Source organism: Salvelinus namaycush, chromosome 4, assembly GCF_016432855.1.
Source record: "Salvelinus namaycush isolate Seneca chromosome 4, SaNama_1.0, whole genome shotgun sequence".
In the NCBI taxonomy this organism is placed as follows: Eukaryota; Metazoa; Chordata; class Actinopteri; order Salmoniformes; family Salmonidae; genus Salvelinus; species Salvelinus namaycush.
In genome coordinates this window covers 12,628,809-12,646,601 of record NC_052310.1, presented here as the reverse complement: position 1 = coordinate 12,646,601, position 17,793 = coordinate 12,628,809, and the positions used below count along the sequence as shown (strand labels likewise).

Genomic DNA, 17,793 nt, shown 5'->3' with positions numbered 1-17,793 from the left:
AGTATACTGTAAAAAAAACTATATTTCACACTATAGTATTCCTCAATCATGTGTGGTACTCACTATATCATTTTGTAGTACACTGTAGAATGCTATACTCCACACTGTAGTATCCCTCAATCATGTGTAGTACTTGCTACATAATTTTGTAGAATACTATAGTAAATACTACAGTATTATCCACAAAAAGACTGTAGTAAATAATACAGAAATGTCCGCCAAAACACTACAGTTTTTTTTTACAATAGTAATGCTACAGTATTTAATTTGCATATACCCCATCCCCCAATTCCTGCCACCCATGAATGAGAAACATACATGCCAAGTATAGACAATACTGATTTTTTTTTTCTTTTCTAGAGATCATTGAAAGGACCAAACAGACTAAAGTCTCTGTTTAGACTCCAGACCTATCTACTGGTTATGGACAATTTGCTATTTTTGTATTTGTCAGGTAGGTTTCCTCAAGGAGAAAGACCCCATTTCCATATCAAAGATAATAAAACAAAAACACTATAGTAAATACTACAGCATACTACAGTCATGTCTGCAAAAACACTACAGTATATAAATATAGTAATACTACAGTATTTATACCATAGTAAACTATCATATTTGTTCATGTGGAGTTGTTGGTTACCAGAGCCACAAAGTGGGAGGAGAAATTTTGCACAGCCTTAGGCAGCATGGAGCAGCAGAGTAATTACCCACTTCTGAATCTGCAATGGTCCGGTCTGAAACAACTACTCAGTGCTGAGCTGGGGATGGGATGGTCCACGATAGGAGCTACTGGATTGAACTCTTGCTTCCTTCAGGGCAGTCTGCCCATGTGAAAAAACATCAACTACAGAGAAACCATGCTTTTCCCTTTTCCTCATCCAATTGGAGCACTCTTGAAAACAATAGCCATGCATGGAACATACTGTATTTCCTGAGTGGGCGAGCTGAAGGGCCTGAGGTTATGTACTCTATTTTGAGCAATAGAAAGTTTAGGTCAGTGGACAGCTTAACAATAAGTGTTTTATGGTGTAATTTGCCATTCCTGCTTACGTTTCGTAAATTAATCAAACAAACATTTGGAATTGAGATGTACGTGTCGCATTTTAGTTGAACTGGCATCACTCATACTAATACAGAAATGAGAGATTTGGAGTCTTGGCAGGCCCTGCTAAGGACCTGCTGACAGTGTAAAACTTTACATCTTACAAACATCCAATCACAGCATGTGCTCCTGCCAGGTGTATATACAGTACCAGTCAAAAGTTTGGACACACCTACTCATTCAAGGGTTTTTCAGTGGGAGTCCCATTTGGCGGCGCACCATTGGCCCAGCGTCATCCGGGTTAGGGTTTGGCCGGGGTAGGCTGTCATTGAAAATAAGATTTTTTCTTAACTGACTTTCCTAGTTAAATAATAGTTAAATAAAAAATAAAACGAATAATAGCGAAGACATAAAAACTATGAAATAACAGATGGCATCATGTAGTAATCAAAAAAGTGTTAAACAAATCAAAATATATTTTATATTTGAGATTCTTCAAAGTAGCCACCCTCTGCCTTGATGACAGCTTTGCACACTCTTGGCATTCTCTCAACCAGCTTCATAAAGAATGCCTTTCCAACAGTCTTGAAGGAGTTCCCACATATGCTGAGCACTTGTTGGCTGCTTTTCCTTCACTCTATGGTCCAACTCATCCCAAACCATCTTAATTGGGTTGAGGTCAGGTGATTGTGGAGGACAGGTAATCTGATGCAGCACTCCATCACTCTCCTTCTTGGTCAAATAGCCCTTACACAGCCTGGAGGTGTGTTGGGTCATTGTCCTGTTGAAAAAAAAATGATAGTCCCACTAAGCGCAAACCAGATGGGATGGCGTATTGCTGCAGAATGCTGTGGTAGCCATGCTGGTTAAGTGTGCCTTGAATTCTAAATAAATCACTGGCAGAGTCACCAGCAAAGCACCCCCACACCATCACACCTCCTCTGCCATGTTTTACGGTGGGAACCACACATGCAGAGATCATCCGTTCACCTACTCTGCGTCTCATTAACACACAGCGGTTAGAAGCAGAAATCTCAAATTTGGACTCATCAGACCAAAGGACAGATTTCCACCGGTCTAACGTCCATTGCTCGTGTTTCTTGGCCCAAGCAAGTCTCTTCTTCTTATTGGTGTCCTTTAGTAGTGATTTCTTTGCAGCAATTCAACCATGAAGGCCTGATTCACGCAGTCTCCTCTGAACAGTTGATGTTGAGATGTGTCTGTTACTTGAACTCTGTGAAGCATTTATTTGGGCTGCAATTTCTGAGGTGCAGTTAACTCTAATAAACTTATCCTCTGCAGCAGAGGTAACTCTGGGTCTTCCTTTCCTGTGGCGGCCATCATGAGAGCCAGTTTCATCATAGCACTTGATGGTTTTTGTAACTGCACTTGGCAGAAACTTTCAAAGTTCTTGAAATTTTCCAGATTGACTGACCTTCATGTGTTCAAGTAATGATGGACTGTCATTTATTTTTGTTTATTTGAGCTGTTCTTGCCATAATATAGACTTGGTATTTTACCAAATAGGGCTATCGTCTGTATTCCACCACTACCTTGTCACAACACAACGCATTAAGGAAAGAAATTCCACAAATTAACTTTTAACAAGGCACACCTGTTAATTGAAATGCATTCCAGGTGATTACCTCATGAAGTTGGTTGAGAGAATGCCAAGAGTGTGCAAAGCTGTCATCAAGGCAGAGGGTGGCTACTTTGAAGAATCTCAAATATAAAATATATTTTGATTTGTTTAACACTTTTTTGGTTACTACATGATTCCATATGTGTTATTCTATAGTTTTGATGTCTTCACTAGTATTCTACAATGTAGAAAATAGTAAAATAAAGAAAAACCCTTGAATGAGTAGGTGTGTCCAAACTTTTGACTGGTACTGTAAATACAAACCATGTTTATCATTCACTAAAGAGTTCGCCAATAAACCTCTGCTTTCCTGGGCAACTCTACCTGTGTGTTTTCTCAGCTGTACATGACCCTACAGTACCTCCACTGGTCAGAATGTTGCCCACTGACAGTCAGCGTTTTTCGGACACAGAGAGACTCATTACTCTGCTTCCTGGTTGAGTAGAGACCTTAACCACAAGGAGCAACAGTTATAAAGCCTCCAGACAACCTACAGCCCAACAACTTCCTTCAAAGAGCTCTCTTCCAGGACAAGGTTTGCAACACCCCTTGTTGTTAGGATACATTACAGCTGGCACAGACTGCATCCCAAGTGGCACCCTATTCCCTTTATAGTGCACTACTTTTGACCAGGACCCATAGGACCCAGGTCAAACTGTATAGGGAATAGGGTGCCATTTGGGACACAACCTCATACTGCCAAGTGATGTGAAAGTGCATGAATCATATTACTATAATTGTGTCCCTTGTACCTCGACAGACCATTACCTGTCTCAGTGGAAGAAGCAAGTGTCCAAGACTACTATTTTACCTGATTTGGTCAACGGGATTTGATTTGATTTGGGCAGAGCATTGAGCATGGTTTGGGTTAAAACAGGCTGCGTGCCTAACAGATCGTCTTTGAAGTGGCTTTCTTCTTTTCTATCAAGGCTACCCCACTAAGACAAGTCTTCCTGGATACTTTTAATCAGGCAGGAAGTGTGATGTTTACGTGTGATAACGAGCACCATGGAGACTGTCTGGCAGGGGATCAGACTGCAGCGAAGGCCAGGGCGAAGGTCACGAAGATGGGCAAGCTGAGGCCCCTCACTTTAAACACCTGCACACAGAGGGAAGAGGTACAGTAGTTCAGATAGTAGACCCCTCTAAATACAGAAACAGAAATAAAATGCCCTGTTAGCTAGTATCCAAGTCAAACCTTGTGAAGTTTCTTTGTTTAAGCTACATTTTCGCCCCAGATATAGCAATTTACTTGTATCCAACGAATGTGAAAAATCATAACATTGCAATTCTCATATCATTAAAGTACTAGACCCTATCTCCTGTCCTGAAATCACCCATCCACCGATTCCCTCCTCCTTGTTCCTGCATCAATCCGTCCTCATCCTTCCATACCTGGCTCTTGCAGGTGCGCTTGGTCAGGCCAAACTCCTGGTTGATGGGACCACTGTTGAACTCCTGCCACTGGCCGTGCACATGGGCCTGCACGTTGATCTGATAGGACAAGGCCCGCTCTGTCATCATACTGAAAGGATGCCTCTCACACGCCCGCACAGACATGGCAGGGTCCCAGTGTTTCAGTCTCTGCAGTGGATACACAGGTACACAGCCATTCACCCGTCAGTCTCTGCAGTGTTTACTGGTGTAATTTATCTGCTGGTTATTACTTATAACCCTGCCAGAGGAGACTGGTGGGATGAGCTATAGGTGGATGGGATCATTGCAATGGCTGGAATGGAATTCATGGAACGGTGTCAAATGTGGTTTCCATTCCATTAAATTCATTCCATTCCAGTCTTTACAATGAGCCCATCCTCCTATAGCTCCTCCCAGCAGCCTCCTCTGAACCGTGCCATAGGCACTCAAGAGCAAATGTCCCGATTTGAGATGCAGTGTTGATGCACCCTGACCTGCAGAGAGAAGCCATGCGAGTCCAGCTCTCCTATGCTGGCTGCTTTAAGTAGGAAGTAGAAGCCATACAGTCCAATGCTTCGTGTGCAGTATTGAGGCTCCTGTAGGACGACACCAAGACAATAGTGCCAATGACTTACACAACTGATTCCTTTTCAACTTGCACCATTTTGCAGAGTTACAGAGTTAAGTGAGATGGCTTACCCTCTCAATGACCATGCCGAAGCGCACTGCTTGTTGGGAGAAATCTGTTACTTGCATGTCTCCTCCACTGTGGAGCTGGGATGGGGGAGAACGAGGGAGAAAGAGAGCTACGTCCAGGAGCAGATTGTCAAACAGTATGATCCTCTTATATACTTAGGTGTGCCTGTCTACATGAACTCACAGTGTAGTAGTGCTTGGAGAAGATGAGGAGCAGCCAGGACTGAGGAAAGACATGGATCTGCTGCATCTCCTCTAGATGGGCTCCTGGAGGGGGTCAAAGGTTAGGGTTCGCCATCAAGCAAACACTCACTCGCCAAAATATCACTCACATTTACCCTTTCACTCTAACACAAATGAATTCTTAACAATTCAAAAGTAACTTCGTGAAAACAGTTAATACCTAAACATAATCATAACCCACCAATGATAATCTATTGCAACTCGTCTGAGATGCATTTCATGTTAACGAATACAATCTGTTCCTCAAGTCAATAAAAACGAAAAGACATCTGCAGTTTCAGAATGAATCAGATTCCAGGAATCGAAGCAAAGGATGGAAACGTGTTATTTGCCTGGGAGCATGCCCACTTCGCCCAGGGTGTGTACTGTGTATGATTTGATCAGTTCTGCTTATCAGAATCATACTGGTTAGAGTCACGTTGCGTGTTTCTATAATATCAAACTGTTTTTTAAACTGGCTGCTCTTCTATGGACCGCTGGTCTTCTGGCACCCGCAGCAACACATTTTATGTGTCTCCAGCTGCATGATGGTTCGGACACGGGTGCCAGAGTGATGTAGTCACATACCGAGGCCGCGGCCAACAGGTCTGGCTTTAGTTTAGAGTCCTTCCCCTTACACCATTGCAACATAGTAATGATGAACACATTGTACTATGAAAGGCCTTGTGAACATGAATTAATGCACAAACTTAACAAATAAACGTAACAATAGCAAAACAGACTTGATGCTTTCTAGGTTTTAGTGTTATGTCATCGAGCTGTGAAAGGTCGATGGACTTGGCGTTGTCACTCACGTTGAGTGATGCCATGTAAGCGAAGGGCCCGGAAGAGAATGGTGAACCTCTGTCCCACAGGCTGTTCCAAGAAGACGCCAGCCCTTGGCCAACTGGAGTAAGAGAGTGAGAGAGAGATAAATAACGAGAGATAAGCTTGTGGGGCAGTGTAGTTACATGTCTACCAGAGTCAATGTTCAAACAAACAGGCCTAACATGCTACTCATGGACAGTAGTCTACGAATTCCATCCACTTGAACGACATACAATTAAACTTACGCCTGATGACTACCACCTTGAGCTCTGTGTGATCAGTACCTGGAGAAGAAGGTCATAATGAACCTATGGGAGGGAAGGATCTGAGCTGCAGGGTTGAACTGTAGGAATACCCAGTACAGCACTGTCTTCAGGAGCTGGTACTCACAGGCAGCAAAGACCCTGGAGAAGGCGATAGAAGACCCACATTGTGAGTTATGACTAGAATAGGGTGTTGTTTAAGTTGGACCTTACTCTAGCAGCTACCTGGGTGAACTTAGGGTCTTGTGGAGGAGTTCAAAGGGTAAGTCTCTCAGGTAGATGAAACATGTCAACTCAGTCACCAGGTAAAGCTCCAACCATCGCTCACACGCTCTCTGAAGACTGGTCTCCTTAAACTGAAACACACACACACACACACACACACACACACACACACACACACACACACACACACACACACACACACACACACACACACACACACACACACACACACACACACACACACACACACACACACACACACACACACACACACACAAACAAACATATACCATCATAAAAAACGTCACATAGACAACAACATAGACAAACGTGGATGGACATATTTAGACAGCAGTGCATTTATGTGTTTGAGGTGATTTGGCTCCCCCTAGTGTATATTTTTGAGCAGTAACTTTTAGTACTACTTCACACACCAGTAGCTAGTGCAGCTTACCTTGCAGGACACGCGATGAAAGACACACACAGTGGAGGAGCTGATCTTATTTATCATCTCTGTTAAGCACCTGTCAATCACACACATATCTGTCACCTCATAATAAACTTCTGCTTTATTTACGATACACCCATATGAAAACATACTATAGTGTATACTATGGTAGGAATACTGCAGTGTTTTTGTGGACTTTACTGTAGTGTTTACAGTTTGCTATAAGAAACACAATATATGGTCTATACTTGGCATGTAGGTTTCTCACTTACGGGTGGCACAAATTGGGATATGGGGGAGGGGAATGGGTATACTATAGAAAAAAAACAGTTTTCGTGGACTGTAGTGTTTTTGCTGAAATGTCAGTGTTTTTTTGTGGATAATACTGTAGTATTTACAATAGTATTCTACAGTATACTACAAAATTCAATAGCAAGTACTGAACAAGGGATACTACAGTGTGTAGTATAGTACTCTACAGTATACTACAGTTTACTACAGAATTCTATAGTAAGTACTGTAGTATTCTATTGTAAACTGAAGTGTTTTTTTTATGTGGGCACCCAGGGTGACTAAGTGACCGGGTGCGACTCTTGTAAGGGTGTTGGTGATTTCAAGCTTACAGTACATTCAGGACAAGCTGAGGAAATAAGGCCAATGTCGACATGGATTCATCTCATTCAAACCCATCCCCACCCAGTTTCATGGACATGAATCAACCAGTTCAACTGGGCCAAATTAGGTCCCACAAGAGATGGGCGTGTATTCTGGAGGCATCATAGTATCATAAGTTATCCAATGTGACATACATGTATACAAGCAGGGAAAAGTTCATTCCTGTTCCTCCTTGACCTTGTTTTTGTTGAAAAGAGGATTAACCCGTTTTGGCTGAGTGATGGCCCGTTTTTGCACGCCACAGCATTGTTTTACAACACAGTGATCCTCCCAACGGTGTTGCTGGACAGTGTTACGTAGCAACGTTCAAACATGGAACTTGGTGACCCACAGGGGTGCACCTACTTGTTCTAACCCAGCACTAGCATGTCAGATTCAACTACTCATCAAGCACTTGATTAGTTCAATCAGGTGTGTTAGTGTTACAAATATGCACTCCTATGGGTTCCCCAGGACTAGTAGTGTGGTGTGGTAGTCCGGCTCACCTCTGGAAAAGGTGTGGCAGGCCCAGCAGGGCGGCGGTAGAGAGCACCCCCTCTCCCCAGTGTTCAGGACATGCCTCTGGGTTATAGAGGGTCCTGAGGGCAAAGGAGAGGGCTGGGAGAAACCACAGGGTTAATAGTCTGATCATTCATTTCATTCATCAGCTGTGAGTATACTGTATGAGCGATATGGGTACATGAACTGTCATTGAACCAAATGTACTGTTTGTCAATGGAAAATAGGATTTACTTATTTGTCCCTGAGGGGAAATTTGTCTTGGATGTATGTCATGGGTGTATGATTCTTGTAGCTACCCTCTTTGGTGACGGTGGCTTCTTTCACAGAGAGTTGGAGGACCAGGGGGCCTGTGGGTTTCTTCCCATTCTGTCTGTCTCTGCTGGAGTTGCTGCTGCCAGGTCGGCTGTATGACTTGTCTTTCCCACTCTTACCACTTCCTGGTCCATGCAAGAAGAGGCACATGCTACAACTACTGTACTTCTGAAGTAATCAGATTACATACAGTTGAAGTCGGAAGTTTACATACATCTTAGCCAAATACATTTAAACTCAGTTTTTCACAATTCCTGTCAGAATAATAGTAGAGAGAATGATTTATTTCAGCTTCTATTTCTTTCATTACATTCCCAGTGGGTCAGAAGTTTACATACACTCAATTAGTATTTGGTAGCATTGCCTTTAAATTGTTTAACTTGGGTCAAACGTTTTGGGTAGCCTTCCACAAGCTTCCCACAATAAGTTAGGTGAATTTTGGCCCATTCCTCCTGACAGAGCTGGTGTAACTGAGTCAGGTTTGCAGGCCTCCTTGCTCGCACACGCTTTTTCAGTTCTGCCCACAAATTTTCTATAGGATTGAGGTCAGGGCTTTGTGATGGCCACTCCAATACCTTGACTTTGTTGTCCCTAAGCCATTTTGCCACAACTTTGGAAGTATGCTTGGGGTCATTGTCCATTTGGAAGACCCATTTGCGACCAAGCTTTAACTTCCTGACTGATGTCTTGAGATGTTGCTTTAATATATCCACATAATTTTCCTGCCTCATGATGCCATCTATTTTGTGAAGTGCACCAGTCCCTCCTGCAGCTAAGCACCCCAAAAACATGATGCTGCCACTCCCGTGCTTCACGGTTGGGATGGTGTTCTTCGGCTTGCAAGCCTCCCCCTTTTTCCTCCAAACATAACGATGGTCACTATTCCTGAGAAGTATAACGGCTGCGTGGTCCCATGGTGTTTATACTTGCGTACTATTGTTTGTACAGATGAACATGGTACCTTCAGGCGTTTAAAAATTGCTCCCAAGGATGAACCAGACTTGTGGAGGTCCACCATTTTTTTTCTGAGGTCTTGGCTGATTTCTTTTGATTTTCCCATGATGTCAAGCAAAGAGGCACTGAGTTTGAAGGTAGGCCTTGAAATACATCCACAGGTACACCTCCAATTGACTCAAATTATGTCTATTAGCCTATCAGAAGCTTCTAAAGCCATGACATCGTTTCCTGGAATTTTCCAACCTTTTTTCGAAAGGCATGGTCAACTTAGTGTAATTTTCTGACCAACTGGAATTGTGATACAGTGAGTTATAAGTGAAATAATCTGTCTATAAACAATTGTTGGAAAAATTACTTGTGTCATGCACAAAGTAGATGTCCTAACCGACATGAAAAAACTATAGTTTGTTAACAAGAAATTTGTGGAGTGGTTGTAAAACAAGTTTTATTGACTAAACTTCCGACTTCAACTGTAGATATTTACACAACTGTACACAAAGACACACTTAAAGATACACCTAAGATGCAAATATAGCAATGATAAGGCAGTGAAAAAAAGAAAAACATCAAGAAAACATCAACTACACAACACTTGAAAGGACCAATTTATTGGTTTTATTTACTGAATGAGAAAAATGAGACCTATATGCTGGGGGAGAACACTCCCAATAATCTAATCACATACTGTATGTCTTTGCGGAAGGGACTAATGCAAACCAGCTGTCTGAATTCCGGATTGTCTCTATAAAACATTATATAGAGGTTTTAATTCCTCACAAATTTCCTAAAAATGTCATCAGAGGACAAGCATTTGGCACTAACTTCTGTAAATAGGGCCAACCCAGCTAGCACATTTTGTTCTGAGAACCATATGTTTCTTAGAGCTTGGTGAGAGCGTGGTTGTCCTATGGTTATTTTGCATACAACCTTCCCACAACTTTCTAGGAATGGTGCAGGTTAGTTGCTTGGCTTTGGAACATTGTCAGCACATTTAAGGAACTTGACAAAAAATATGTTATTTTCTTGGTATTTCATTACTGAACAGAACGTTTACTAAACGTTCAAACATCGTGAAATTTAATTTCAATTTTGGTAATGTTCTAGGAATGTTTGCCAACTGATTTGACATTGAGAATGTTCTCAAATAGTCCAGAGAACGTCAAGAAACAATGCTTCTAACATTTCCTACAAGTTTCCTCATGGTTCTATAAGATCTAAGGGCCCGGGGCTGGGTTTCTACTAAGCTAACATATGGAATTGTTTTAAGAAGGTCATACCAACGATCATACCAACGATTTAGCTATTTGATTTGGATTTTTTTATTTGATTTGATTTGGAATCCTCTTCCCATTGGTTTTTAAGAGATTATCAAATACTTTTTAAAATATATATTTTCAAAAGTATTTGATAATCTCTTAAAAACCAACGGGAAGAGGATTTAGGTGAGCAACTTTCAGATGAAATTTGGCAGAATATGCTTCAGAGAACACATTCTTCATCTATTTGTCTAAGAGAGATAAGAAAAAAAATGTTAATTGGCTGCATTGGTCAAAGGCAAAATTATCCAAGATTAGATCAGAAATAGATCCCACGTGTTACCGACGTAAGCAGGCTCCTGCTACTTTATTGCACATGTTCTGGACAAAAGTGACAGATTTCTGGATATCCATTTTTGAGACGTTTTCTAATTTAGTGGAGAGCCCTATAAACCTTCTGCTTTTTTTTTCATTACTAGGAATGGCACCACAGGAGGCCCCTCTAAACAGTTCAATGGGCAACATACTGACATGTACTACTCTTCTAGCTAGACGTCTTATACTATTTAAGTGAAAGGATAGGTTTCCTCCTAGTTTTAACCATTGGATAAAGGAAGTTATGCAACATCTCAAGCTAGAGAAAATGCACTACTCCGTTAGGGGATCTGCAATTACATTTTATAATATCTGGCAACCTTTCCTATCCTTTGTAGAAGACATGGACCCAGTTAGTCATGGAAGACATAAACCAACCCAAGTTAGAATTTGTATCACTATTTTTACTCTTCTTTAATTTTTGTTTGATTAAATCTTAGTTTTTTTGGTTATTTGATTATATTATAAAAATTATATTTAAATTCTTTAAGTCTGGTATTGGGGTGGGGCTCTGTTGGAGAATGGGGGGGGGTTGGGGTGGGTTTGATTTGGTAGGGGATCTGTGTGTGTTCTGTTGGAGCAAGGGGGGTTAGGGTGGGTTTGATTTGGTAGGGGATCTGTGTGTGTTCTGTCCTCTACCTGTTCTGTTTGTATTATCTGTATTATCATAAAAAATGCCAAATAAAAATACCTTTGAGAAAGAAAAAAAACACGAAATACTTATTGCTATTAGCCCAAAGAAATACAATGAATAACATATTCATGAATGCTAATTGATCTTCGTGATGCACGGACATCGACTCTAAGTTTTAAAGTCATGTTCTCAAATTGTTCTGAGAACTATAAGAAAACTTTCCATAAAAACCACAAGAACCACCACCATGCCCACACCGGACGCGTGCGTGCGATCACATGTGCCATCGTGCGCAAATTGATTTTGTCCCCCCACACCAAACACGATCACAACACGCAGGTTGAAATATCAAAACAAACTCTGAACCAATTATATTAATGTGGAGACAGGTCGAAAAGCAATACACATTTATGGCAATTTAGCTAGCGAGCTTACAGTTGCTAGCTAATTTGTCCTATTTAGCTAGCTTGCTGTTGCTAGTTAATTTGTCCTAGGATATAAACGTTGAGTTGTTATTTTACCTGAAATGCACAAGGTCCTCTCCTCCGACAATTAATCCTCACATAAAACTGTCAACCGAATCGTTTCTAGTCATCTCTCCTTCTAGGCTTTTTCTTCTTTGGACTTGATGTGGTGATTGGCATCTAACTTTCATAATAAGGTGTATTAACACAACTGACCGACCTCAGTTCATCTTTCAATCACCCACGTGGGTATAACCAATGAGGAGATGGCACGTGGGTATATGCTTCTATAAACCAATGAGGAGATGGGAGAGGCACGACTTGCACCGCGTTCAGCGTCACAAATAGAACTGACTTCAACTTTAGCGCTTGGCAACACAGTCGCTTGTTGGCACGCGCAAGCAGTGTGGGTGCAATGATTGAATAACATGTATGTGTACATTTATTCTGCAACGCGAGCGTTGTGGTCAGAATCTAAGAATGTTATTTAAAAACATATACATTCTGTTCTCAGCATCAACAAAACTCTACCCTCTTTCTTTGTTTAGTGCGTTCAGCTCCATTTGGTGACCCAGTGGACTAATTCCATGGATAGAGGACAGTAGATTATAGGTTTGAATCTCACTGATGCCGTGTCACAATAAAAAATAAATGTGTTTGTGTGATTAATGCCTAAAGAAATTAATTTCTATGTGTCCTATCTGTACTTGGAGTTCAAAAAAGTTACCCCAAAATAAGCTAGCAGTGTTATTAAAAGTCTTACTGAAACATTCCGCAAAAGTTAAGGAAGTTATTAAAAAACTACAAATAACCTATAAGTTCCATTCTCAGAACGTTAATAAAACCTCTCAGGTAAACTTTCAAAGGAACCAGAGTAAAATGTTCTCAGAACCTCCCTGCAACCTAAAATAAACATTCCCAGAACAGACAACATTTTTCACTTCAGTTCTCAGAACGTAAAAAAAAAAAAGAATCTGTTTTACCGGTGAGGAAACTTATGGCTTCGTTTCTACAACCAATGGGAAACGGAAAATGTACGTTTCCACAACTTCCAAGGAGCCAAATGTGCTAGCTGGGAAGTCCGTCTCCCACAGTACATAAGACCAGAGAGAGGATGCAGAGACATTAGGGTTGTAATACTCTTATCTCCAACACACAGCACAGATAACACTAAAAAGTATAGCAAAGTCAGTAAGAGATGCAGAGATACTGTAATCAGATCAGAACTCTGGCCTCTGGGAGACACATTTAAGCAGCGCACCTGCTCTGTCCTGAAGGCTCCTTGCCCTCTGCTGTCTGGTTGACATGTAGAGGTCGCTTAGGGTGCCTGACTTGGTGAGATTAGGGCAGTGCAGCTCCCACTGGCTTCCCAGGCACTCCAGCACCACGTCTGACAACAAACAGACAACACACTGAGCCAGGCAAGTTTTTGCTTTTGTTGTTGTTGTTGATGTTACGTTTGCTGACAGCTCCCACTGCTACGGTTTCATGACCTTTCATGGCACATTTTTTAACTGGGGGTCGTCAACCTTTCAGTGAGACAGCACCCTCCAAGCATTTTGTTACTTTAAAAATGGTACATTACATATTTCACCTTATTAAAAAGAGCAAGAGGGGAGAAAATAAATGGAAACAACATTCAGAGAGAGAGAGAGAGAGAGAGAGAGAGAGAGAGAGAGAGAGAGAGAGAGAGAGAGAGAGAGAGAGAGACAGAGAGAGACAGAGAGAGACAGAGAGAGACAGAGAGAGAGAGAGAGAGACAGAGAGAGACAGAGAGAGAGAGACAGAGAGACAGAGCTGCATTTCCTGACAAAATGTAAAAAACATTTTAAAAATTGAGTGTCATTTCCCAAATTTGATCCCCTTATTCAAGGTTTCAAAGACCTCTCTGGTGAAGATAGGCTACCCGTCCTGTTGGGGGAGGACACAGAGAGCTGTGGGTTGGCAGCGCACTACATTGCTGCCTGCCATAAGATGAGGGACAGTGTCTGACAGACCAACCTGCACATGTCCTCTATGTTATTGTTATTGTTCAATGTATGGTTATTTTGACCCTTGATTATTGTTGTTACTGTTGTCCCGTTGACAATATTGATTATTATTATTTTAATTATGTTAATATTGTAAATCTCCAAAGTAAGCTTTGACAATTAGTACATTGTTACATCATGCCAATAAAGCATATTTAATTGAAAATTGAGAGAGCGAGAGAGAGAGAGAGGGAGATAGAAAGAGGGAGAGACTGAGACAGAGAGCGAGAGAGCAAGAGAGAAAGGCATACAGAGGGAGAAGGAGAGGGAGAGACAAAGCGAGAGAGAGAGAGAGAGAGAGAGAGAGAGAGAGAGAGAGAGAAAGAGAGAGAGAGAGAGAGAGAGAGAGAGAGAGAGAGAGAGAGAGAGAGAGAGAGAGAGAGAGAGAGAGAGAGAGAGAATGAGAGAGAGAGAGACACAGCGAGACACAGAGAGACACAGAGAGAGAGAGAAAAAGACAGACAGGTGAAGAAAAACCTGGTTGGTTGTAATGGACAACACTGCGGGACAAGAGGTAGAACAGGTCCTCTGGTGTAGCCTTGCTGGGATGACCTGGCACACTACATAACAAATACACACAAAAACACATCATCATAAGCACACAAATCAAAAACTCAAATGGTAAACACCTATCTCATGGAAAATCATCTAACTCTTGTCAGCAACTTGAAAAAGCGAACTAACACAAGGTGAGCCCTTCAGAACACAACAATTTTGTCCCCATCAGAAGTCACCCCTCCCGTCCAGCCCAAACGCTCCCAGCGTGACCATCTCACCAACTCTACAGGTGGGTCTGCCCCCTTTATGGTGGCCATTGTGCTCCACACAAAAGCAGACCAAATGAAAGATAATCATGTTCCAATGTGGCATGCAGCCTGCTCCATACTGGTTGCATGCGGCTGGCAGCAGGCCCCAAATGTCTGATCAACTGTCCTCCCTCTGTCTCTCCTTCTCTATGGTTGTCAGTGTGTGCCCTTGCGGGCCTGGCAGCGTACCAGCGTCTGGGGCTTCTGGGCAGGCTGGTGCTCGCTAGGAGGCTAAGCCGTGGCAGGGGGGGCTCATCATGAGTGCAGGGCTGTGGAGAGTCAGCTGGAAAACAAACAGACAGGAGAGGGGTGAGGAGAGGGGTGATACACAAGGGGGGTTTGGACTCAACAGTAGACATGTACGACTCTGTGACAGTAACAATGGCAGACTTTCACGTTAACTTTGGAGGTGCAATGATGGATAGGCATTGAAATTGTTGTGATACTGTAAAAGCCCCCCAAATGATCAGTGTTGAATAAAAACCTCTCATGTTCAACTTGATTTGGCATTTTGCATCCCAATGTAACCTTTACAAAGTATTCATAATAGTTTAGTTTATCTGCGATTGTTTTCCCCTGTGACTCTCCTCTGCTCTCACAGATGCACACAGCGTATCTGGAAGATGTCAAAGGCCTAATTGTCTCTGGGATGGCACTGCCAGTCTAGTTGGAAACCCGGCTGCTGTCAGATCTCTCCAGGTGCCAATCTCCCCATAACTTTGCCAGTTTCTCAACACCAGGTTGGCGTGGTTGGCATCAATCGGGTCTAGCACCCCTCCTGGTAGGCAGGGCTCTTGGCTGGGTCACACTGACTTTGGCACTGTGGACACAGCATGCCACGTACAGATTTCGGCTGGCTTAGAGCTCTGTGGTAACATTAGAGGAGTACCTCTTGAAGAACCAAGGCCCTCTGCCAACCTCAACTAATCTTAATACTGTACCCTTCAAGACCTTTATCTTAGGATAATGAATGTAAACACTTCTGTCAAACTGTAGCACACACACACACACACACACACACACACACACACACACACACACACACACACACACACACACACACACACACACACACACACACACACACACACACACACACACCTGTCCTTATGGTCCTGAGTGATGTGTTGAGGGCCACTCTCATGGTTCTCTCAGTTCTCTCAGCTTGTGCTTGCCCCAGCAGATCACTGCCAAGGGGGTGGCGCAGCTGCCAGCGGTTGGTGTGGCCTGCTTGTGTCCTTTGACGGCCATGTGACGAGGCAGACAGCTGGACACAAATAGTAACCAGTCAAAATAATAAAATAAGATAGAAAAAATAACCATGACCATATGGTTAATATGATAGAAATGTTTGGTACACATTCATGCTCATCTTATCCCTATAGTTCCTTCATGCACCAGCTCATGTAGCTCGCAATTGGAACGCAGGTAAAGACTGATTTCTATAAATCATTGGTTGCCTGTCAGGATTAGGACATTTACGATGTATCTCTAACCTACCCAATTTGACACAGCAATAATCGTGGTTCTGTTCTAGTCCTTCAACTACCCTGCTAGAAGTAAAAAAAAAATGTCGAACTATCAGTACTGGGGAGTATAATTCTACATGTCTCTCACCATTCTCTCTAGGGACACATGGCCTCGGAATGCCTTGACCGGAGCCTTCAACACTGATCTATGCACAGCAAGACCGGGAATGTGTATTTAGTAACGTGTCGTTAATAACGGTTAATCACAGAGTTAAGTATTTTTATGTCTTCTGACTTACACGGGCTGAAAGCCAGACGTCACACCCCTATGAAATAGAGGGTTTCCAAAGATTTTTCCAATAGAGTTGCCCGAGCTGCATCCACCTCCATTCATAGGCGATATATGCGTCATCGTCGCCATACCGGATCCCCTCTCACACCAAAGACAGAAAAAGGACCGTTCGGAAAGTGTGACTCTGGTGGCAAAAATCTGTCAAAATCTCTCCTTCGACAGAGAATCAAGATGTTCTAAAAGTGGCAGGTGATTATTACGCACGCACGGTCCGATTCCTTGACCATTGAAATTTAATTGATCTGTACTGCCATATTATCATAGGGACCACGTCCAGACTAATATCCGTTACACAGAAGTAAAATTATGGCGAAAATTGTCACTTCGCCGTTAAGAAGTGAATCTGTACAAGATATATTACGTCTATTCCTATACGTTAGGCCCCACATTAAAAAGCATTCCCTGTAGATGTCAGTGAATTAATTGTACTCTCAATTGAAAGTCACAATCTATATGTCCAAAAACCCCAGTCAGTCCAGAAATTAATTGAGTGAGAGATATTATGTCCAAGTCAATCACCGCTGTGTATCAATTAACTAGCGGGATCTTCGTCAAGTCAAACAGAATAGAAGTGCACAAATACCCAAATTCACATTTCAAACCAAATTACATTAACATGCATGATACACCCAGTGGATGTGGATACAATAAAACTTCACACATCAGATGTAGGCAATAATCTCATATGTAGGCTACATGTAGCCTCTTAGCTCCAGGTCTCCCACATCGAACAGGCTACGAAATCACAGAATATCTTTACTGTATGACTCCCTGATCAAATAAAGGTTAACCAACATCTACTGTTATAAATCGGGCCGGGTGAAGGTTGCTGAGTGCTGATTAAACTAAATTCCACGATGTACTTCACATCAACGGAAGTACATCGTGGAGTTGAGTTTAGTCAGCAAGGTGCATGGGACTCTACAACAGCAAATATTGTAAATACAGTAAATATTTATTTCGTGTATGAAGTACTGTAAGTACATCGTGGAGTTGAGTTTAGTCAGAGCGTTCCATAGGGAACCTACAACAGTAAATGTTTACGTTGAAAACGTACCCGCCCACATGACCATCAACCAGACAGTCAAAAATTACATTGAGTTTTTGACTACATTTTTTTCTGAGGAATGATGCTCCTATGAGGTATCTGGTGAGCGTGTTCTGATCGGAGGCATCATTT

At 42.2% G+C, this 17,793-nt stretch overlaps 1 protein-coding gene across 1 annotated transcript; it reads right to left on the bottom strand.

Annotated features, from left to right (window-relative positions):
- Positions 1–3,714: 3,714 nt before the first annotated feature.
- Positions 3,715–16,043, bottom strand: btbd16 (BTB (POZ) domain containing 16). Its single transcript, XM_038990243.1, has 13 exons — positions 15,968–16,043; positions 14,982–15,075; positions 14,464–14,546; positions 13,218–13,346; positions 8,255–8,395; positions 7,943–8,054; positions 6,131–6,250; positions 5,834–5,925; positions 4,981–5,063; positions 4,800–4,874; positions 4,595–4,696; positions 4,080–4,268; positions 3,715–3,783 (listed from the first exon to the last, which is right to left on the bottom strand). Exons 1-13 carry the CDS (start codon positions 16,041–16,043, stop codon positions 3,715–3,717), a joined length of 1,365 nt encoding a protein of 454 aa, XP_038846171.1.
- Between the last annotated feature and the right edge of the window lie 1,750 nt (positions 16,044–17,793).

Coding starts and splice junctions, on each gene's coding strand:
- btbd16 (XM_038990243.1), bottom strand. CDS start 16,043: ATGGCCGTCAAAGGACACAAGCAGGCCACACCAACCGCTGGCAGCTGC. Junction 6,251..7,942: donor CTGCCACACCTTTTCCAGAG/GTGAGCCGGACT, acceptor CGCCTTCTCCAG/GGTCTTTGCTGCCTGTGAGT. Junction 4,697..4,799: donor TCGGCATGGTCATTGAGAGG/GTAAGCCATCTC, acceptor GTCGTCCTACAG/GAGCCTCAATACTGCACACG.